Genomic DNA, 23,027 nt, shown 5'->3' on the forward strand with positions numbered 1-23,027 from the left:
CGACAGCCCCAAAACATCACTGCTCTAGAGGAGATCTGCATGGAGGAATGGGCCAAAATACCAGCAACAGTGTGTGAAAACCTTGTGAAGACTTACAGAAAACGTTTGACCTGTGTCATTGCCAACAAAGGGTATATAACAAAGTATTGAGAAACTTTTGTTATTGACCAAATACTTATTTTCCACGATAATTTGCAAATAAATTCATTAAAAATGTGATTATCTGGAGAAAAAAAATCTCATTTTGTCTGTCATAGTTGACGTGTACCTATGATGAAAATTACAGGCCTCTCTCATCTTTTTAAGTGGGAGAACTTGCACAATTGGTGGCTGACTAAATACTTTTTTCCCCCACTGTATATCTGCAGTGATAGTGGAATGATAGTGTTTCACAGTATTACTTACCCACCAGTGTTGTGATTAGCTGTGATATTCGCCTATTGATTTCTCCTGCCAGAGTGGCACCTGTTGTCAAAATGGGAAAGCTGTTTTGACTTTGTGGCTGGGTTATCTACTGGAAATTGGGTCAAGCGGGCCAATGTAGAAATCGCTTCCAGATTGCTAAAATTCTACACTGTTCGCTCAATTTCAGTTTGTGAGAAAACCAGCACTGAATAGAGTAAGGAATCATTGTACCATCTACAGCTGATTGAGAGAATGCCAAGAGTGTGCAAAGCTGTCATCAAGGCAAAGGGTGGCTATTTGAAGAATCTCAAATATAACATATATTTTGATTTGTTTAACACTTTTTTGGTTACTACATGATTTCATATGTGTTATTTCATAGTTTTGATATCTCCACTATTATTTTATATGTAAAAAAAAATAGTAAAAATAAAGAAAAACCCTTGAATGAGGGGTGTCCAAACTTTTGACTGGTACTGTAAATCGCTGTGGAAATCTTTTCAATAACAAAAAATATTGTTTTTACAGATGTTTGATGCTGGTGGACCAACATCGACAATAAAAGGCTCAAGCGTGACTCTCCGCCATGTTACGGGGAAACGGGGGAGGGCGGAAATATGTTTAGAATTCAGCCTAGTGCTGTTGCAATTCACCTGGCTTCCACATAGGTTCCACTTAGGTTCCACTTAGGTTCCACACATGGGGGAGGAATTCTGAGAAGTTCTAGGTGTAGCACCTTTAATGTCGACATTTATTGTATATTCTATTACAGACACCTTATGCATACTTTAAAATTATATTATGTGACCTGAACATTTAAATAAAAGTATTTTTTCTAGGTGCTAATTTTACTGTCCCCACTACAAGCAATACTTAAACACTAAAATAATATAATAATTAATTAATAATTAATAATAATAAAGTAATTCTGTCCTTGAAACATTAAATTGAAATACTGTAGAATTCCTTTCATTCCTATGGAGGACGGCTCCTTATGGGGAGTGCCAATATGGCCGCCGGTGTCTTCAAAGCCTGGCCTGTCATTGGCCATTACATAGTATCAGTAATCCAGGGTTTATACACATGATTGGATTGGACCTCATGTTAAACGATTATGCTGATATGTAGCAGGATCTGACAGTTTGTTCTATGACTATGACAGTTTTTTAGACGACTGCATTGGGGCCCGGAGGTTGTGTATGTTTCTGCAGCCTACTAAGGTTGAGTGGTTAAGGTTGAGATAGTGACAGGAGGAGTGTGGTTTTTTCAGATAAAAAGACGTTACTTTCATGTTTAAAAAGACAACACTTCCATGTCAACTCACACGTGTCAGAGTTGAACTATCACAGGTCATTTATTTTCAACTAGTACAGGACTTGACATCTCAGGTCGACTACACAACTACAAGGATAGTAAAACAGCTGACATTTCTGTTTTTTTTTTACATTTTAATTTTAGTGAGCAATTTCTTTATCCATATATCACACTAAGCTTGGCAAGAGTTCAAACATACTTCACAGCTTCAAATAAGTATTATATAATTTCACAATTATCGAGAAAAAGCCTGAGAATGCAGGTATCAATCAGTCAATCAGTGACTTCCGCATGGTTTTGTTGATCCAGTCAAGGTATTTTGTTGACATGAGTGTGTACACTCCAGGTTTGTTCTTGATGCCACATTGTGTACCGAACGACACGACTCCCCTTAGCTCACTTCCACACACCAACGGGCCACCAGAGTCTCCCTAAAAACGCACAACACATAAATTCATACATGATTACTTTCAGTCATTTACAAACAATATATATAAGGTTTAACGCATGCATCAATGGTTGATCATTGGCTCCCTGCAAAATATATAAAAAAACTTTATCAGCGAGTACACTGACACGCGCGCACATACACAGGAGGCTGGTAGGAGGAACTATAAGAGGACGGGCTCATTGTAATGGCTGGAATGGAATCGATGGAACGGAGTCAAACGTGGTTTCCATATGTTTTATGTGTTTGAAACCGTTCCAATAATTCCATTCCAGATATTACAATGAGCCCGTCCTCCTACAGCTCCTCTCACCAGCCTCCTCTGACACACACACACACACACCTGACACGAGTCCACCCTGGTCTTGTCCACAGAGCCGGCACACAGCATGCTGTAGGTGATGATCGGGGTCATGTTGTAGTAGTCTTCAGAGTTACACTTCCTCCTGTCGATCACGGTGACGTTGGTAGATCGCAGGACATCAGACATGGTTTTAGCGTTGTTCTGGGTGGCTCCCCATCCAGACACTGAGCATTGGGTCCCTGCTGGGACATCTGCCACAGGTACAGGTAACGCTAGAGCCTTCACCTCCTTAGTCGGCTTTACTTTCTTATCCAACTAGGAGGAGGAGGAGGAGGAGGAAGAAGAAGAAGGTTTTGTGTAAATTCTCCTTCAACTGTCCCTTGAATTGAAGAATGACTGATACCAGTAGTGACTGACCTTCAGCAGCATGATGTCGTTGACTATGATGTTGCGGTCATAACAGGGATGAGGGATGCGATCTTTAACCTTACGGACCTGCCTAGTCTCCTTCTCCTCCTGTTTGATGGAGTGGACCCCTAGAAACACCTTGGTGATGCTTCAGACAGAAACAGAAACCTTCTGTTAGATCAGCTGAAGGAAGCAACCCAACAACTACAATGACGCAATCTCAGAAGCACAACGCAAAAAAAAATCAAACATTTGTGACCGAGTTGCTACGCGAACCATTACAGCGACAGCATCTGTACAAGAACAACAGCAACATTTGATATTGGACCTACTCAGAACAGTGAGCTGCAGTCAGGACCCATTGCTGGTGGATCAGGATTCCTCCACACACTTTATGTCCTTGTTTGTTCTCCAATAGAGCCATGTAGGGTAAGGAGTGAGGCTTCACCTCCTTTCCACCAATGATCTCTGCACAATCACCTAGGAGGAGGGACAAAACACCAACAATAACTCATTAGAGAAATAATCATATATATTTGTCAGATAACACACACACACACACACACACACACACACACATCTGTACACACACATACACACACACACACACACACACACACAAACCCACACCTACCTGAGTGCAGATACAGAAGGATAATGGTAGAGGTCCAGAAACTGGCTGCTGCGGAGAGGATCATGGTCATTTAACTCTGATGTAATGTGTCACCTCAGTAGTTCAGAGTCTGCTGTGCTGTGATGTTCTCTTTCTCTCTGATCTCTCTCTTTATGCTTATTATAGAGGATGTGGTCGGTGCGTCTGATGTCACCACAAAGTGGAAACACACAAGCATGCACACGCACACACACACACACACACGATCACACCCTCTTCCATTTTACTTAAATGTCACCATTCACCACCTTAAATGACAATTTCTTTAAAACAAGATGACTGAATGTGTAAAACTAGATGACAATGACAAAACAAATTATAGTTACGAGAAACAAGAGTTTATTATTTACTCCTGTAGTATTAGCGCTTTACAAATGACCCTCAGTCCACAAAAAGTAGCTTACTGTCAAGCTAAGTTTCTAATATAGATACATCCTCACACTGTTAGCCCACACAGTCTGTTGAAGAAGATCACCATTTCACCAATAGCAGAGACAGAATGGCAACAACGAAGTCATTCCATTCATATGAAAACCTGATGACTCAGTTTTACGCTAAAGTTACATCATTAACAGAGGTTTCACCTTTAACTCCTTGTGTTCCTGTGCTTGAGTCCCAAATGGCACCCTATTCCCTACATAGTGCACTACTTTTGACCAGATCCCTATGGACCCAGATCAAAAGTAGTGCACTATGTAGGGAATAGGGTGCCATTTGGGGATGCAGGCTATGTTTAGTACTTTATTAGATTAAAAAAATGTATTGTCCTTAGACATATAGGTAGGAGCAATGTTTCCATGCCAAGCTTGAATATCATGCCTACTGACAATGTGTGGTCTATAATATTTACGTTCTTCATAAATAAAAAGTACATTTTCTTACTTTAAAAAAAGTAAAAGATAAGGTCAGCATACCTATTTTTTCAATGGAGACGTCAAAAGGAGCAGCTTAAATATTTAATCATTCTTAATCCCATCAATACTTTCTAAAAACCTGTATTTATATTTTTACAGGTTTGTCTTGTTGAGATAAATCTATTTTGCACTTATAAGTGTGTATTAAGACTTATCAATACTAATAACACATACTGTCAGCAGCTTGAATTCATGTGCCACATGAAACTTTTTACTATCAAGAAAAGCTGATAGAGCTGCTGATTTTTAAAATCTAGGACCAAGTTCTAGTCAGCTGGCAGCTCAACAATGTGTTCTTCTGTAGGGAACTCAAACTAAACCAGATCTATTCAGGCTGCCATAGCAACACTGCATTCTTCTGTAGGGAACTCAAACTAAACCAGATCTATTCAGGCTGCCATAGCAACACTGCATTCTTCTGTAGGGAACTCAAACTAAACCAGATCTATTCAGGCTGCCATAGCAACACTGCATTCTTCTGTAGGGAACTCAAACTAAACCAGATCTATTCAGGCTGCCATAGCAACACTGCATTCTTCTGTAGGGAACTCAAACTAAACCAGATCTATTCAGGCTGCCATAGCAACACTGCATTCTTCTGTAGGGAACTCAAACTAAACCAGATCTAGTCAGGCTGCCATAGCAACACTGCATTCTTCAGTAGGGAGCTACACTGATCTAGGACCAGTTCTTATCAGGTCTACAATATACTATTCAGTAGGGAGTTCTACTGATTTCAGATCAGGTTCAGGAGCCTGAGCAGCATTTAGAGACAGGGACATGAAGTGTGAGCATGGCCTGAGGCCTCACTTATCAAATGTTTGTTTATTAACTTTTGATTGATTGATTGATTGATTGATTGATTGGCCAATTGGCCCGCTGGCCAATTAGACCGATTGATTGCTTTGATGGATTGATTGATCCGTGGTCAGACTCAGGTAAAATAGCCAGAGTAAGACAGCCAGACAGATGAACTTGACAGCACTCAGCACCATGGTAACCACCTGCGGCCCACCACTGCCCCCTAGTGGAGAGGACAGCCCTGTAACACAAAACACAGAGTACACATTACACACAAACAAGGAGAGAGGTGAGGAGGAGGGAGGTGGGGAGGAGGGACATGGAGAGGAGGGTAACGGAGGTGAGGAGGAGGGAGGTGGGGTGTGTGTAGGGGGGAGGAGGGGGGAAGGAGGTCTAGGAGGGTGAGGGGGTGGAGGTCTAAGAAGGTGATGAGGGTGAGGAGGTATAGAAGGGTGAGGATTTCTAGGAGGGTGGGGAGAAGGTCTAGGACGGTGAAGAGGTCTAGGAGGGTGAGGAGGTCGAGGAGTGTGAGGAGGTCGAGGAGGGTGAGGTTGTCTACAAGGAGAGAGGTGGGGAGGAGGGAGGTGGGGAGGAGGGTGGAAGGAGGTCTAGGAGGGTGAGTTGGTCTAAGAAGAAGATGAGGGCGAGGAGGTATAGGAGGGTGAGGATTTATAGGAGGGTGAGGAGAAGGTCTAGGATGGTGAAGAGGTCTAGGAGGGTGAGGAGGGTGAAGTCTAACATGGTGAGGGGGTCTAGAAGGGTGATGGGTCGAGGAGGGTGAGGAGGTCGAAGAGGTCTATGAGAGCAAGGAGGTCTAGGAGGGTGAGGAGGTCTAGGAGGGTGAGGAGGTCTAGGAGGGTGAGGAGGTTGAGGAGCGTGAGGAGGTCGAGGAGGGTGAGGAGGTCGAGGAGGTCTAGGACGGTGAGGTTGTCTACGAGGGTGAGGTCTACGAGGGTGAGGAGACTTAGGAAGTTTAGGAGGTCGAGGAGGGTGGTCGGGGTCGAAGAGGGTGATGAGGGCAAGGAGGTACAGGAGGGTGAGGAGGTCCAGGAGGGTGAGGAGAAGGAGGTCTAGGACTGTGAAGAGGTCTAGGAGGACAAGGAGCGTGAGGTCTAAGAGGGTGAGGGGGTCTAGGAGGGTGATGGGGTCGATGGGGTCGATGAGGGCGAGGATGTATAGGAAGGTGAGGAGGTTTAGGAGGGTGAGGAGGTCTAGGAAATTAGGGAGGTCTAGGATGGTAAGGAGGTTGAGGAGGTATAGGAGAGTGAAGAGGTTGAGGAATGTGAGGATGTCAAGGAGGGTGAGGTCTAGTAGAGTGAGGAGGTCTAGGAAGGTGAGGAGGTCTAGGAGGGTGAGGAGGTCTAGGAGGGTAGGGATCTTGGAGGGTAAGGAGGTTGAGGCAGTTGAGGAGGGTGAGGAGATCTAGGATGGTGAAGAGGTCAAGGAGGGTGAGGATGTCTAGGAGGGTGAAGTCTAAGAGGGTGAGGGGTTCTATGAGGCTGAGGGGGTCGAACAGGTCTAAGAGGGTGAGGGGGTCGAGGAGGTCTAGCAATGTAGGGGGTCTAGGAGGGTGAGGGGGTCTAGGACAGAGTTCCATATGGAATAAACAAAACGTACAGTCAATAACACAATAGAAAATCTATATACAGTGTGTGCAAATGTAGTACGTTATGGAGGTAATGCAATAAATAGGCCATAGTGCAAAATAAATTACAATTTAGTATTAACACTGGAGTGATAGATGTGCAGAAGATGATGTGCAAATAGAGATACTGGGGTGCAAATGAGCAAAATAAATAACAATGTAAATAACAATTTGGGGATGAGGTAGTTGGGTGGGCTAATTTCAGGTGCAGTGATCGGTAAGCTGCTCTGACAACTGATGCTTGAAGTTAGTGAGGGAGATAAGAGTCTCCAGCTTCAGAGATTTTTGCAGTTCGTTCCAGTCATTGGCAGCAGAGAACTGGAAGGAATGGCGGCCAAAGGAGGTGTTGGCTTTGGGGATGACCAGTGAGATATACCTGCTGGAACGCATACTACGGGTGGGTACCAATGAGCTAAGATAAGGCGGGGATTTGCCTAGCAGTGATTTATAGATGACCTGGAGCCAGTGAGTTTGGCGACGAATATGTAGTGAGGGCCAGCCAACAAGAGCGTACAGGTCACAGTGGTGGGTAGTATATGGGGCTTTGGTGACAAAACGGATGGCACTGTGATAGACTACATCCAAATTGCTGAGTAGAGGGTTGGAAGCTATTTTGTAAATGACATCGCCGAAGTCAAGGATCGGTAGGATAGTCAGTTTTACGAGGGCATGTTTAGCAGCATGAGTGAAGGAGGCTTTGTTGCGAAATAGGAAGCCGATTCTAGATGTAACTTTGGATTGGAGATGCTTAATGTGAGTCTGGAAGGAGAGTTTACGGTCTAACCAGACACCTAGGTATTTGTAGTTGTCCACATATTGTAAGTCAGACCCGCCGAGAGTAGTGATTCTAGTCGGGCGGGCAGGTGCCAGCAGCGTTCGATTGAAGAGCATGCATTTAGTTTTACTAAATGATTGTGGAGGGTGAGGAGGTCTAAGAGGGTAAGGAGGGTGAGGATGTCTAGGAGGGTGAGGAGGTACAGGGCGGTGAGGAGGTCAAGGAGGGTGGGTTAAATGAAGAGATCTAGGAGGTCTAGGAGGACTAGGGGGGTAAGGAGGACTAGGAGGGTGAGGAGGTCTAGGAGTAGGTCTAGGAGGGTAAGGAGGTCTAGAAGGGTGAGGAGGTCTAGGAGGGTAATGTCTGGTAGGGTGAAGAGGTATAGGAAGGTAAGGAGGGTGAGCAGGTCTAAGAGTTTGATGAGGTCTAGGTGAGTGAAGAGGGTGAGGAGGTATTGGAGGGTGAGGAGGTGTAGAAGGTCTAGGAGGGTGAGGAGATCTAGGAGGGTGAGGATGTCTAGGAGGGTTGAGGAGGTCTAGGAGGGTGAGGAGGTCTAGGAGGGTGAGGATGTCCAGGAGGGTGAGGAGTTCTAGAAGAAGGTTGAGGAGGGTGAGGGGGTCTAGGGGGATGAGGAGGTCTAGGAGGCCAAAGAGGTCAAGGAGGGTGACGCAGTCGAGGAGGGTGATGAGGTCTAATAAGTGTAAAAGTTCTAGGAGGGTAAGTAGGTCTAGGAGGGTGTCGAGGTTTAGGAGGGTGAGGAGGTTTAGGAGGGTGAGGAGGTCTATGATGGTGAGGAGGTCTAGGATGGTGAGGAGGTATAGGAGGGTGAGGAAGTCTAGGATGGTGAAGAGGTCTAGGAGGGTGAGGAGGACTAGGAGGTCTAGGATGGTGAGGAGGTCTAGGAGGGTGAGGAGGTCTAGGAGGGTGAGGAGGTCTAGGAGGGTGAGGAGGTCTAGGATGGTGAGGAGGTCTAGGAGGGTGAGGAGGTCTAGGAGGGTGAGGAGGTCTAGGAGGACTAGGATGGTGAGGAGGTCTAGGAGGATGAGGAGGTCTAGGATGGTGAGGAGGTCTAGGAGGGTGAGGCTGGAAGCTACATGCAGCGATTCTGTAGCTGTGATAGACTGTCTGCATCACATGGGGCATGTCCCAATGCACAGTCACATGACCAGTCCCCACAGACTCCGCCTCTAAATGCTCAGGGGGTACAGTGCATGTCAATCAAATAGATAGACAGTGCCTTCGGAAAGTATTCAGACCCCTTGACATTTTCGAGGATGGTGAAGAGGTCGAGGAGGGTGAGAGGGTGAGGAGGACTAGGAGGGTGAGGAGGACTTGGAGGGTGAGGAGGTCGAGGACGGTGAGGAGGTCTAGGAAATTGTGGAAGATGAGGTCTAAGAGTGTGATGAGGTCTAGGAGAGTGAGGTGTTCAAGAAGTGTGAGGAGGTTGACGAGATCTAGGAGGGTGAGGAGGTCTAGGAGGGTCAGGAGGTTGACGAGATCTAGGAGGGTGAGGAGGTCTAGGAGGGTCAGGAGGTCTAGGAGGACAGGGAGCTATAGGAGGACGAATAGGTCTAGAAGGGTGAAGAGGTCTTGGAGGGTGAGGAGGATTAGGAAGGTGAGGAGGTGTAAGAGGGTGAGGAGGTCTAGGAGCATGAGGAAGGTAAGGATGTCTAGGAGGGTGAGGATTTCTAGGAGGGTGAGGAGTTCTAGAAGAAGGTTGAGGAGGGTGAGGAGGTCTAGGGGGATGAGGAAGTCTAGGAGGGCAAAGAGGTCAAGGAGGGTGAAGTGGTCGAGGAGGGTGATGAGGTCTAATAAGTGTAAGAGTTCTAGGAGGGTAAGTAGATCTAGGAGGGTGTCGAGGTGTAGGAGGGTGAGGAGGTCTAGGAGGGTGAGGATGTGTAGGGGGGTAAGGTCGGCTAGATTGGTGAGGATGTCAAAGAGGGTGAAGAGGTCGAGGAGGGTGAAGAGGTCAAGGACGGTGAAGAGGTTTAAGAGGACTAGGATGGTCAGACGGTCTAGGAGGGTGAGGAGGTTTAAGAGGAATAGGAGGGTGAGGAGGTCTAGGACGGTGAGGAGGTCTAGGAAGTTGTGGAAGATGAGGTCAAGGAGGGTGAGGAGGTCTAGGAGGGTGAAGTCTAAGATGGTGAGTGTGTCTAGAAAGGTGAGGGGGTCGAGAAGGGTGAGGAGGTCTAGAAGGGCTATGAGGGTGAGGAGGTGTAATAGAGTGAGGAGGACTAGGAGGGTAAGGTGGTTTAGGAGGGCAGGGAGGTCTAGGAGGGTGAGGAGGTCCAGGAGGGTGAGGAGGTCCAGGAGGGTGAGGAGGTCCAGGAGGGTGAGGAGGTCCAGGAGGGTGAGGAGGTCCAGGAGGGTGAGGAGGTCTAGGAGGGTGAGGTTGTCTACGAGGGTGAGGCCGTCTAGGAGGGTGAGGCCGTCTAGGGTGGTAATGAGGGCGAGGAGGTCTAAGAGTGTGAGGGGGTCTAGGAGGATGAGAAAGTCTAGGAAGGTGAGGAGGTCTAGGAGGGTGAGGCTGGAAGCTACATGCAGTGATTCTGTAGCTGTGATAGACTGTCTGCATTACAGGGGGTGTGTCCCAATGCACAGTCACATGACCAGTCCCCACAGACTCCGCCTCTACCCGCTCAGGGGGTACAGCGCCTGTCAATCAAATAGATATACAATGCCTTTTGAAAGTATTCAGACCCCTTGACTTTTTCCACATTTTGTTACGTCACAGACTTATTCTAAAATTGATTAAATATAAAAACGTAAAGGAGAGTGATGAGATCTAGGAGGGTGAGGAGGTCTAGGAGGGTGAGGAGGTCTAGGAGGGTCTCATCTCCTCCTTACCCCCTGTGATGCATGCAGCGTTCAAGACAACTGGGAACTCAAAAAAATACGAGGCCTGACCTGTAGCAGCATGATGTCGTGGCGGTGGTTCTCATTGTCCGAAGCATTGTAAACTCAGCAAAAAAAGAAACGTCCTCGCACTGTCAACTGCGTTTATTTTCAGCAAACTTAACATGTGTAAATATTTGTATGAACATAACAAGATTCAACAACTGAGACATAAACTGAACAAGTTCCACAGACATGTGACTAACAGAAATGGAATAATGTGTCCCTGAACAAAGGGTGGATCAAAATCCAGAATCCGATTCGTTAGACAATACATTCCTTAGAAACATGCACATGGAGATGTGTTGGATACACTAGCAGCTCTGAATATGCAGTATAGGATCACAGATCGATGTTACACCACAAAGTGGGGCGACGCGCAATTGGCCCAGCGTCGTCCAGGGTAGGGGAGGGAATGGCCGGCAGGGATGTAGCTCAGTTGATAGAGCATGGCGTTTGCAACGCCAGGGTTGTGGGTTCGCTTCCCACAGGGGGTATGAAAAAAATAAAATAAAATAATGTAAGTCGCTCTGGATAAGAGCGTCTGCTAAATGACTAAAATGTAAATGTAAATGTAAAATGAAGCATTGATATTCAGCACAATACAGTTTGACTTGATTCATTTAAGCTTGCATAGTTTTTTGTTAATCCATTTATTAATATATATTTTCTCAACAATTAAACAAAAACAATATTACAAAGATGCACAAAAACATGTGGTATTGTGACAACCTACATATGTGAGGACAAGCCCTTTTTTTATTTTACAGTGGGCTGCAGTCAGGACCCATACAGTGAGGGAAAAACTGATTTCATCCCCTGCTGATTTTGTACGTTTGCCCACTGACAAAGAAATGATCAGTCTATAATTTTAATGGTAGGTTTATTTGAACAGTGAGAGACATAAAAAAAAACATAAAAAAAAAAAACGCATGTCAAAAATGTTATAAATTGATTTGCATTTTAATGAGGGAAATAAGTAACTAACTAGTTGATGAGAATCCCTCCACAGACTAGACAACCTGTGCCGTTCTCCAGTCGGACCATGTAGGGTAAGGAGTGAGGCACCACCTCCTTTCCACCAATGATCTCCGCACAATCACCTTGGAGGAGATATGAAAGTATACATTGAAGTGGATCAGTGAAGACAGGGGACATGGTACATACACACTGACAGATAATGAACATATACAGACACTGAGTACCAAGACAATGGAGAAGATCAGATATGACGGCATGCATGTACCCACACATACACAGGCACACAGGAGACTCTTACCCGTGTGCAGATACAACGGGAGAATGGTGATGACCCAGAGACAGATGACGAGGCTCTCTGAGGTAGAGATGAAGGCTCTCTGAGGTAGAGATGCTGTCTAATGTTGTCCGGAAGAAAGCTGTGAGGAGCTCAGGGCTCTCTCTGACCTTGAACCTATGTTTATGCTCAACTCAAAAGGAATGTCGTCTGAGTTCACCACAACGTGGGTAAAAGTCAGGAATTCACAAACACAGACACCCAACCCCCTCAGTTTTCCAGACACCGGTCAACTTTCAGTCACAATACTTTCCCACCCTTCAGTTCTGTTGGTAACAGTCACCTTCAGAGACTAGAATCATCGACTACACTCCAGAACACAGGGAATATTCCGGCACTTGTCCATTTTTAAGAGTCTTTCCAAGACGTAGTTATCTAGTTTCGCAGAGTTTTTCTAAGTATTTTTAGTTCCTTGTATAAAAGCGTCCTGGTCTTGTCACAGGGGGAGCAGGGGGGAGCAGGTGCCACGGCTCTGGGACTCCAAACCATCGGTGACACTATATATTGTATCTCTTTGAAGAATGTGTCATGCAAAAACCAAGCCATGAGGTCAAAGGAATTGGCCGTAGAGCTCCGAGACAGGATTGTGTCGAGGCACAGACCTGGGGAACGGTACCAAAAAATGTCTGCAGCATTGAAGGTCCCCAAGAACACAGTGGCCTCCATCATTCTTAAATGGAAGAAGTTTGGAACCACCAAGACTCTTCCTAGAGCTGGCCACCCAACCAAACTGAGCAATCTGGGGAGAAGGGCATTGGTCATGGACCCGATGGTCACTCTGACAGAGCTCCAGAGTTCCTCTGTGGAGATGGGAGAACCTTCCAGAAGGACAACCATCTCTGCAGCACTCCACCAATAAGGCCTTTATGGTAGAGTGGCCAGACAGAAGCCACTCCTCAGTAAAAGGCACATGACAGCCCGCTTGGAGTTTGCCAAAAGGCACGTAAAGGACTCTCAGACCATGAGAAACAAGATTCTCTGGTCTGATTGAACTCTTTGGCCTGAATGCCAAGCATCACGTCTGGAGGAAACCTGGCAGCATCCCTACGGTGAAGCATGGTGGTGGCAGAATCATGCTGTCTGGATGTTTTTCAGGGGAAGGGACTGGGAGACTAGTCCGGATAATAATAATAATATGCCATTTAGCAGACGCTTTTATCCAAAGCGACTTACAGTCATGTGTGCATACATTTTTACGTATGGGTGGTCCCGGGGATCGAACCCACTACCCTGGCATTACAACCACCATGATCTACCAATTGAGCTACAGAGGACCGGAACAAGGGAAAGATTAACAGAGCAAAGTACAGAGAGATCCTTGATGAAAACCTGCTCCAGAGCGCTCACGACCTCAGACTGGGGCGAAGGTTCACCTTTCAATAGGACAACGACCCTAAGCTCACAGCCACGACAACCCAGGAGTGGCTTCGGGACACGTCTCTGAATGTCCTTGAGTGGCCCAGCCAGAGCCCGGACTTGAACCCGATCAAACAAGGTCCAATCATGATGTCAGTTTCCGACAAGAAAGATGCCAGTTTCCGACTTGGATGACTGTTAAAAATTATTTTTCACAGTCAAACCTATTTTTCGGAGTTCCCAGTTGTCTTACACACTCAAGGCGGATATTTCCGAGTTCCCAGTTTTGAACGCGGCAACTTTGCTTCTTAAATCCTATATCTTAACTGAATTGCTGACATGCAAAACATATTGGGACTATCAAGTGGACTAATGGAAAAAATACCAAGAGTTGAGTGGATTATTGCTATAAAACGCACTCGACTCCTGAGATTATCAAAGAAACATTAAGTTCCAAAGTCATAACAAAATTTACTTAATGATATCAAAACATTCAACTGATAAAGTACAATACTCTCACAAGATCTGACCATACATTTCTCAGAAAGGCTCTAGTTTCCATTTCTCTGCCTCTGAGGGTCTGTTGTGGTGGAAGTCAAACCTCAAACACATCCTCTCTCACTTCACACCAACAAACAACAAATTAGCCCACCCAACTACCTCATCCCTATATTGTTATTTATTTTGCTCTTTTGCACCCCAGTATCTCTATTTGCACATCTAGCATTCCAGTGTTAATACTATTGTAATTATTTTGCACTATAGCCTATTTATTGCCTTACCTCCATAACTTGCTACATTTGCACACACTGTATATATATTTTCTGTTGTATTTTTGACTTTATGTTTTTTTACCCCATATGTAACTCTGTGTTGTTTTTATCGCACTGCTTTGCTTTATCTTGGCCAGGTCGCAGTTGTAAATGAGAACCTGTTCTCAACTGGTTTACCTGGTTAAATAAAGGTGAAATAAAAAAAAAAAAAAAAACTAGCAGACGGCTGTGGTTGTGCTTTATGGGGCCCATTCCGACATAGGAAAGGCCTACATTTCCTACAGTATTTGGTATTCAGACTTACCTTAGCCGCGTAACACGCTCTGCAGGTGTGGCTGCCTTGAGCCCTCGGAATACATGTCATTCTACTGCTGAAAACCCTCCCACTTGCAAGCCAAAAGATTTTCTCGTGGAGTTTTCATTCGATAGGGTTTTCAGTACATTTATCTAAAGCCATCCCTTGAAGGCTGTGGTAGAGCCTGGGGAGAGGCTAAGATGGTCTCAGGGAACAGAGGCTCAACGAGGCAGAGGAAACGCTTCAACTCAGGCTTTATTACATCAGTTACCAACAGAAACGCTTTACGACGAACTTCAAGTATAACTTCAGAACAAAGATTATCTTAAAAATGAGAGTCTTTTCAGCACCAACCTGTCTGCTGCTGTCTCCAGTCCTCTCTGTCCAATGGGAGCAGCAGCAGCCTAATCAACTGTTGGGGCTGATTGTCCAGCCAATCACACACTTGATTGAATAATTACCCTCGGCTGGACTCCATTAGCCTTCCAACTGGGAAGGTGCCGTAAGGAGCCGGGAAGGCACTGGAAGGTCGCGGCAACAGGCTTGCCCTCCCCACACAGCACCACACTTCTTTCCCACATGAAGGAGGCCATCGGCCGACTGAGGATTGGCTATTCTACGGCCTCCCCTACCACCCCTACCCAAAATTGGCCATTCCAGGCCCCTGCCGGGTCAAAGGTGTGGTTGGCCAACAAGGGCAAGCCACCTAGCAGGGGGCCCGGTAGAGACAGCAGCAAGAGGTGCTGTGGCTTCAGCACTGGAGGTGCTGGGGTTGACTGCAGCAGCAACGGTGGCGCCACCTGGTGGCACGGTGAGGGACTGCAGCAATGGCGGAGCGTTCATTCAATAGGGTTTTCAGTGCATTTATCTTAAGCCACCCCTTTAAGGCTATACCAACTGAAGGGAACTAACAGTAAATTGGTAGTGTAATATGTGTTGTTATTAGGCATACTGACGGTCTATACTTAGAGTGGCTCCTCTGGTCATAAGATCTAATATTGATTAGATGTATTATTACATTACACTGCTGTTCATTGATTATTGATTACCATTAGTATCTATCTATTTATCCTGCTACTGGTCGCTATTACTCCTGATTTCATGTATACACTGAGTGTACAGAAAATGTAGGACACCTTCCTAATATTGAGAGTTGCACACCCCCCTTTTGCCCCTCAGAAAAGCCTAAATTTGTCGGGGCATGGACTCTACAAGGTGTCGGAAAGCGTTCCACAGGGATGCTGGCCCATGTTGACTCCAATGCTTCCCACAGTTGTGTCGAGTTGGCTGGATGTCCTTTGGGTGGTGAACCATTCTTGATACACACGGGAAACTGTCGAGCATTAAAAAATCCAGCAGCGTTGCATTTCTTGACACAAACCGGTGCACCTGACACCTACTACCATACCCCGTTCAAAGGCACATAAATATTTTGTCTTGCCCATTCACCCTCTGAATGGCACACATACACAATCCATGCCTGAATTGTCTCAAGGTTTAAAAAATCCTTCTTTAACCTGTCTCCTCCCCTTCATCTACAGTGATTGAAGTGGATTTAACAAGTGACATCAATAAGGGATCATAGCGTTCACCTGGATTCAACTGGTCAGTCTGTGTCATGGAAAGAGCAGGTGTTCATAATGTTTTGTACACTCAGTGTATATTACCATTAGTATATTACCACTAGTATATTACAATAAGTATTTATATATTCCTGCTACCAGTCACTTTTCAGCCCTGTTTTCATGTATATGTTACCATAAGTATTCAGCCCTGTTTACATGTATATCTGCCTACAGTGACACTCTTGCACCCACACGTATGCTGCTTATTACTGCCATACGGTTTACTATTACTATTATTTATCCTGCTACCAGTCACTTTCTCCTAATCCCTGCCTACATGTACATATTTACCTCAATTCTCCAGTATCCCTGTATATAGCTGACCCTGTATATAGCTGACCCTGTATATAGCTGACCCTGTATATAGCTGACCCTGTATATAGCTGACCCTGTACATAGCTGACCCTGTATATAGCTGACCCTGTATTTACATTTTAGTAATTTAGCAGACGCTCTTATCCAGAGCGACTTACAGTTAATTGAGTGCATACATTTTCATACTGGCCCCCCGTGGGAATCGAACCCACAACCCTGGCGTTGCAAACGCCATGCTCTACCAACTGAGCTACATCCCTGCCGGCCATTCCCTCCCCTACCCTGGACGACGCTGGGCCAATTGTATGCCGCCCCGTGGGTCTCCGGTCGCGGCCGGCTACGACAGAGCCTGGATTCGAACCAGGATCTCTAGTGGCCCAGCTAGCACTGTGATGCAGTGCCTTAGACCACTGCGCCACTCGGGAGACTCGAGTGCCGCTAGAGCTTCCTCTCTTATTTATTTAGTTTTTCTTATTAGTTTTACCTTTTGATATTGATTATTGATTATATTGATTTTAGGGTTGCAAGTTAAGCATTTCACTGTACTTGTGCATGTGACAAATTGAAACTTGAATACGACATGCACACGGTCCCTAAGCTAACTATAGCCTCTCTGTGAGACGGAAGCAGGAAATCACCCCACTGTGTTTGCTGATGTGATATTGTTCTGTCTAACTTTCACATGAAAATACCGGTTCATGCACAATTCAACACAAATATAACATTCATTGTATAATGAGAAGACAGCATTAAGAGCAGAGTATATATATCTCTCACCTTTACGGGTCCCGATGCCCAGCGTATATTAACCTCTGCTCCGGGACACAGAGGAGACAGTGAACCTTTACAGGTCCCGATGCCCAGCGTATCTTAACCTCTGCTCCTGGACACAGAGGAGACAGTGAGACAGGCTCAGAGGGAGAGCGAGTATAGGTGCTGCTCTGGGGAGGGAAGGGAGTTTTAGTACTTTATGTTTTTTTAAGGATGTGGGCCACAAACTGTTCCCAAAGCAGACCATACCCAGTCCTACAACAACAACAACAACAACAACAACAACAACATGTCCAACAACACAAATAATTATTGAGACTTACAGTACAACGAGTGCATATATTTTCAGGACGACAATTTTAGAACTTTTAAAGCCAATCAGTAGTTTTGGTGTGGTGTGGTGTGGTGTGGTGTGATGTGGTGTGATGCATGTGGTGTGGTGTGGGGTGATTTGGTGTGGTGTGGTGTGATGTGATGCGTGTGGTGTGATGTGATGCGAGTGGTGTGGTGTGGTGTGATGTGATGTGGTGTGGTGTGGTGTGATGTGATGCGTGTGGTGGTGTGATGTGATGTGGTGTGGTGTGATGTGATGTGATGTGGTGTGATGTGATGCGTGTGGTGTGGTGTGGTGTGGTGTGGTGTGGTGTGCGTGTGATGTGGTGTGGTGTGGTGTGATGTGATGCGTGTGATGTGATGCGTGTGATGTGGTGTGGTGTGGTGTGGTGTGGTGTGGTGTGCGTGTTCGGACAGACCTGTTCAGGCACATTCCTCATGTAGGTGGTTGATGTTATGACAGGTGTGACATCACTGTGTAACAGTCCGGCCTCCACCACTGTGTCAGACAGAGAAAGGTCACACCATCAGCTTGCATCATGGGTGTTTGTGTACCTTTACAGTCTTTGGTGTGTACCATAAGACCATAGATTTGGCCGTTTTGCACCTGACCAACAGTGTGTGAATTTGAGGGTGTGTAAGTAGACTTATTTGCCTTAGCAGTATTTACATTGCAAAGCAATTTTCCCTATTGGGAAATTAAAGTATTTATTGATTCGTTCATTCAAACCTTGAAGACTTGTCTCTGTGCTCTCTTCTTGCGGTGAATCCAGAGACAGTCTCTGGCAGACCGTGGAACTCCAGGCAGGGACAATGGCACCCCCTGGCGGCTACAGGGATATTGGCTAAAGGCTGCTCACCATCCGATTTAAAGCACTTGTAGGATGATCAAGACGCCTCAATGCTTGTCTACAAAAGAGACTCTCCATGTTATTTTTTTAAATGTTATTTTTAATAATGATTACAGGTCTTTCACACTAAACCTATCTGGACTGGCTGTAAAATCTCAAATAAATTAGATTATGAGATTAGTTTAGCTAAATCGCCCAAAAAGCTCTGAATTCCTTTAGTGAAATCTGATCCCTAACACGGAAGAGACATCCTCCAAAGCCCGTTACCTCCTCAATCGAGAACTCCACTATGCGCCCGCCGCCCAGCCAGACTCAACCCAACCCCCTTCCCAAACTCATTCTTCCCCCTCCAAGATGGAGGCTTTGGGGTGCTACCCGACCAAGCCATCAAACCCGAGAGCCCGAATGGTCAGGGTTCTACTGAGTATGACGGTGTGCATGGGATGTTTATTAATGCTACATAGTTTTCTCAAAATCTCCAAGTCCAGGAAGCCGCAAGATTTCTATTCTTTTGAGGTGAAGGACGCCAAAGGGAGAAGCGTTTCTTTGGAGAAATACCGAGGCAAAGTAAGTCCACATCAGCAAAACTCAACGAGTAGACCAACTATGTGTACTGCTGAAGTCAGTCAGTTTATCTAAAAGGTTGATAACTTGTTTCTGCTAACTCTGTGTACTGCTGAAGTCAGTCAGTTTATCTAAAAGGTTGATAACTTGTTTCTGACATTTACAATTCCCGCGATATTTTTTTATCCTGGTGCAGGCGTCTCTGGTTGTCAACGTGGCGAGCCACAGCGAACACACTGAGAAGAACTATCGCTCTCTGCAGGAGCTGCACCGGGAATTGGGTACTTCCCATTTCAACGTCCTGGCTTTCCCCTGCGGCCAGTTCGGGGACACGGAGATGGGGGCCAGCCGGGACATCGAGGCCTACGCCAAGAACACCTACGGCGTCACCTTCACCATCTTCAGTAAGGTCAAAATCATGGGGTCGGAGGCAGAGCCAGCCTTCAAATTCATAACAGGTAAGCACAGTAGGCTTATTATAAGTCTGCATCGCAGTGCTAGCTGTGCCACTAGAGATCCTGGTTCGAATCCAGGCTCTGTCGTAGCCGGCCGTGACCGGGAGACCCATGGTGCGGCGCACAATTGGTCCAGGGTAGGGGAGGGAATGGCCGGCAGGGACGTAGCTCAGTTGGTAGAGCATGGCGTTTGCAACGCCAGGGTTGTGGGTTCGATTCCCACGGCGGGCCAGTATGAAAAAAAATAATAATAATAATAATAACTCACTAACTATAAGTCGCTCTGGATTAAGAGCGTCTGCTAAATGACGAAAATGTAAATGTAATAATAGTTTTCATGGGCACTGTGTGTGTGGGAGGAATTGCAGTTATTATGGCACATTGGCACACAACACAACGAAGACATTGGGCCTAATGACCGTTTGTTTCCATTCACCATACAGATTCTGTGAAGAAGGTTCCGAAGTGGAACTTCTGGAAGTTCCTGGTGAACCCTGAAGGCCAGGTGGTGAGATACTGGAAGGCAGAGGAGCCCGCCGAGAGCGTGCGTAAGGAGGCCATGACCATGGTACGTCAGATTATTCTCAAGAAAAGGACAGAGCTCTGACGGGATGGTGGGCTCAGAGATGGTGAGGAGTGGAGTAAGGACACCCTCTGAAGTTTCCAGAGTTTGAATGAAACGTTATGAGGTATTAATTAAGATACAAACTCAACTCTGTTGTTAGGTGCTGAGTGGGACTTTAGGCCATTCTTTTCTGAAGATGGTGAAGACTGAAGATGATGACAAAGATGATGAACTATTGCAATAAGAGATGAAAGGGTGTGTTGTGTGTTTTAATGGCCCTACTGCCATGAATATAATAGTGTTATTCCACTAAGAGGGGCACAATTACATTCCCTGACAACCACCAGGTTCATAGTGAATTCCCTGACAACCACCAGGTCCATAGTGAATTCCCTGACAACCACCAGGTCCATAGTGAATTCCCTGACAACCACCAGGTCCATAGTGAATTCCCTGACAACCACCAGGTCCATAGTGATTGGGATATTCAAGAGGAAACCATTGGAAGGATTTCTTAAGAACATCATTTCCCATATTATGGCTTACTAAACCAGTACAATAACCTCAAAGAACCACTATTATGTGTAACTTAGATTTGTCTGATTTAAAGCAAGTTGTTACTCGTTTTGTCATAGCCGTTGTCAGATTAAAAAACTGTCCTTTAAACATGTAAATCCACGTTTACAGTAATGTAGAACAATCATTCTGGCCTTAAACTTGTTAATCCACGTTTACAGTAATGTAGAACAATCATTTAATGTAAAACATCTCTACCGGTACTGGATTTATTGATAAATGTTCACAAATGTTGGATTTCAAATAATCAGATGACACTTTGATTAATTGATTCATAGAAGCAATAGTCTCTCAAATGTTTATGCAATGTAAATGTATTTATTTATCCTATCCCATAGTGGTCAGGTAGTTGGTCACATGTGGTGATATGGAAGTATGTAACAGCCGAAGTGAGAACAGTCAGCTAACACAACACTGCCTCATCATGAGTCCACACAGACCATCTGAGAAAAGTGAACGAAAATCGGACAACCTCTGTTTTGTGGTTCCGAGAGTTTTAAAATCTGAATTCAACTGACAAAATGTTGAACCCGTTGAGATGAGTCTAGATTTTCTCAGATGGTCTGTGTGGACTCAACACTTGGTAGCAGTACTTTATTGATCCTAATGAGGGAAATTGATGACTGTAACATTTCACTTCAACACCAGTGATGGTTGACATGGACAGCTAGAGGGCAGCAGCAGGTAAACTGATAAAACAGACCAATCAGCTAACAAGACACTGCCTCCCAGCCGCCCAATCAGAACAGAGGAGAGGGCAGGGGCAGCCTAGCTTAACGTAGCAGGCTCCTGAGCAGCATTTCCTTCTTTCAGCCCTGCTCTAACACCTAATTCAACTAATCCAGGGATGACAACTCCAGTCCTCGGGGGGCTGAAGTGATGTCACACTTTTTCCCCATCCCTAGCAAACACAGCTGATTAAACTTAACTGAACATCATGATGAGTTGATTATTAGAGTCAGGTGTGTGGGGCAAAAGTGTGACACCAATCAGGCCTCCGAGAACCTGAGCTAATCAATGTCACGAGAAACAGCTGATTAATAGGATCAGGTGTGCTAGTGCAGGGTTGGAGAAAAAGCCTGCATGCAGAGTTCACACCCAGGTAGAGGCGGAGTTTCAGGTGAGAGCTGAGAGAGCAGCTGTAGCGTGAGCTGACCAATCAGATAACAGTCAGTTAACATTACACTGCCTACTAACCAATCACATGTTACGTTACACTGCCTACTAACCAATCACATGTTACGTTACACTGCCTACTAACCAATCACATGTTACGTTACACTGCCTACTAACCAATCACATGTTACGTTACATTGCCTACTAACTAATCACTTGCTACATTACACTGCCTACTAACCAATCACATGCTACATTACACTGCCCACTAACCAATCACATGCTACGTTACACTGCCTACTAACCAATCACATGCTACATTACACTGCCTACTAACCAATCATGTTTCACAACTGTTTCTTAACCAATCACATCATACTGCCTATTCATGGCCCCCTTTATTGACCAATTTTATTAATGAGATACATTACATCAGAACCATGTAACTTAGACTAACACCTACTTGATTCAGCTCATTAAATAATAATATGCCATTTAGCAGACGCTTTTATCCAAAGCGACTTACAGTCATGTGCGCATACATTTTTACATATGGGTGGTCCCGGCGATCGAACCCACTACCCTGGCATTACAAGCGCCATGCTCTACCAATTGAGCTACATCTATTTGATCAGCTCAATGTTTGATTCAGCTCATCAGACTAACACTATGACGCCTTTATTCAGTCATTAGATTAACACCATTTGATTCAGCTCATCAGACTTAACACCTATTTGATTCAGCTCATCAGACTTAACACCTATTTGATTCAGCTCATCAGACTTAACACCTATTTGATTCAGCTCATCAGACTTAACACCTATTTGATTCAGCTCATCAGATTTAACACCTATTTGATTCAGCTCATCAGACTTAACACCTATTTGATTCAGCTCATCAGACTAACACCTATTTGATTCAGCTCATCAGATTTAACACCTATTTGATTCAGCTCATCAGATTTAACACCTATTTGATTCAGCTCATCAGACTAACACCGGATGTCAAAGAAGCAGCTGGCAGAGACAGAACTACAAGTAGCGAAGGGGTTGATAGTCAAATACACCCTATATTTCTGGGTTGCAGGGTCAATGTCATAATTAGACATTATAATCTTGCTTGTCAGACTCATGCTGCTCAGAACTAGACAGAGTAACACCAGAGGAGGCTGGTGGAAGGAGCTATAGAAGGACCGGGCTCATTGTAATGGCTGGAATGGAATGGATGGGACTGTATCGAACGTATCAAACATATGGAAACCACAAGTTTGGTTTACAATGAGCCCGTCCTCCTATAGCTCGTCCCACCAGCCTCCTCTGAGTAACACATTGATCAGATAGAGCTGTCTGTCTGTCTGTCTGTCTGTCTGTCTGTCTGCCATTAGAGGTCAGATAGAGCTGTCTGTCTGTCTGCTGTTAGAGGTCAGATAGAGCTGTCTGTCTGTCTGTCTGTCTGTTGTAGGGCGGAGCTCGAGACCAAAAGCAGTGAGGAGTGTAGCTGACAGCTGTCGATCACAGGAGCATAGCCAGCAGAGC

At 45.4% G+C, this 23,027-nt stretch overlaps 2 protein-coding genes across 3 annotated transcripts in view; one reads left to right on the forward strand and one right to left on the reverse strand.

Annotated features, from left to right (window-relative positions):
• Positions 1-1,713: 1,713 nt before the first annotated feature.
• LOC121530706 (granzyme A) overlaps positions 1,714-23,027 on the reverse strand; it is a 21,916-nt gene continuing 602 nt past the window's right edge. The window contains exons 2-9 of the mRNA XM_041835871.2: positions 18,096-18,274; positions 17,785-17,864; positions 17,039-17,144; positions 3,514-5,508; positions 3,212-3,359; positions 2,889-3,027; positions 2,511-2,786; positions 1,714-2,150 (exon numbers count right to left, since the gene is read on the reverse strand). Of these exons, the coding sequence (XP_041691805.2) occupies positions 1,989-2,150; positions 2,511-2,786; positions 2,889-3,027; positions 3,212-3,359; positions 3,514-3,583 (795 nt within the window). The 5' untranslated portion in view covers positions 3,584-5,508; positions 17,039-17,144; positions 17,785-17,864; positions 18,096-18,274 and the 3' untranslated portion in view covers positions 1,714-1,988. The remainder of the gene's footprint in view (positions 2,151-2,510; positions 2,787-2,888; positions 3,028-3,211; positions 3,360-3,513; positions 5,509-17,038; positions 17,145-17,784; positions 17,865-18,095; positions 18,275-23,027) is intronic.
• Positions 18,490-20,623, forward strand: gpx8 (glutathione peroxidase 8 (putative)). Of its 2 annotated transcripts, none has more exons than XM_041835872.2 (4): positions 18,490-18,783; positions 18,977-19,238; positions 19,679-19,864; positions 19,961-20,623. In XM_041835872.2, exons 1-3 carry the CDS (start codon positions 18,571-18,573, stop codon positions 19,840-19,842), a joined length of 639 nt encoding a protein of 212 aa, XP_041691806.2. In that variant the 5' UTR covers positions 18,490-18,570; the 3' UTR covers positions 19,843-19,864; positions 19,961-20,623. The 2 variants fall into 2 exon arrangements, 1 of the variants encoding a protein (XP_041691806.2); XR_005994057.2 differs by having other exon boundaries at positions 18,491-18,783; positions 19,679-20,237; positions 20,268-20,623.

This window comes from Coregonus clupeaformis, unplaced genomic scaffold, assembly GCF_020615455.1.
Source record: "Coregonus clupeaformis isolate EN_2021a unplaced genomic scaffold, ASM2061545v1 scaf0780, whole genome shotgun sequence".
Taxonomy (NCBI): domain Eukaryota; kingdom Metazoa; phylum Chordata; class Actinopteri; order Salmoniformes; family Salmonidae; genus Coregonus; species Coregonus clupeaformis.

Bases quoted from the DNA above. Each gene is read 5' to 3' on its own strand.
- gpx8 (XM_041835872.2), top strand. From the start codon at position 18,571: ATGGAGGCTTTGGGGTGCTACCCGACCAAGCCATCAAACCCGAGAGCC. The intron at 18,784-18,976 runs GTAAGTCCACAT...ATCCTGGTGCAG, and splicing joins TGGAGAAATACCGAGGCAAA to GCGTCTCTGGTTGTCAACGT. The intron at 19,239-19,678 runs GTAAGCACAGTA...TTCACCATACAG, and splicing joins AGCCTTCAAATTCATAACAG to ATTCTGTGAAGAAGGTTCCG.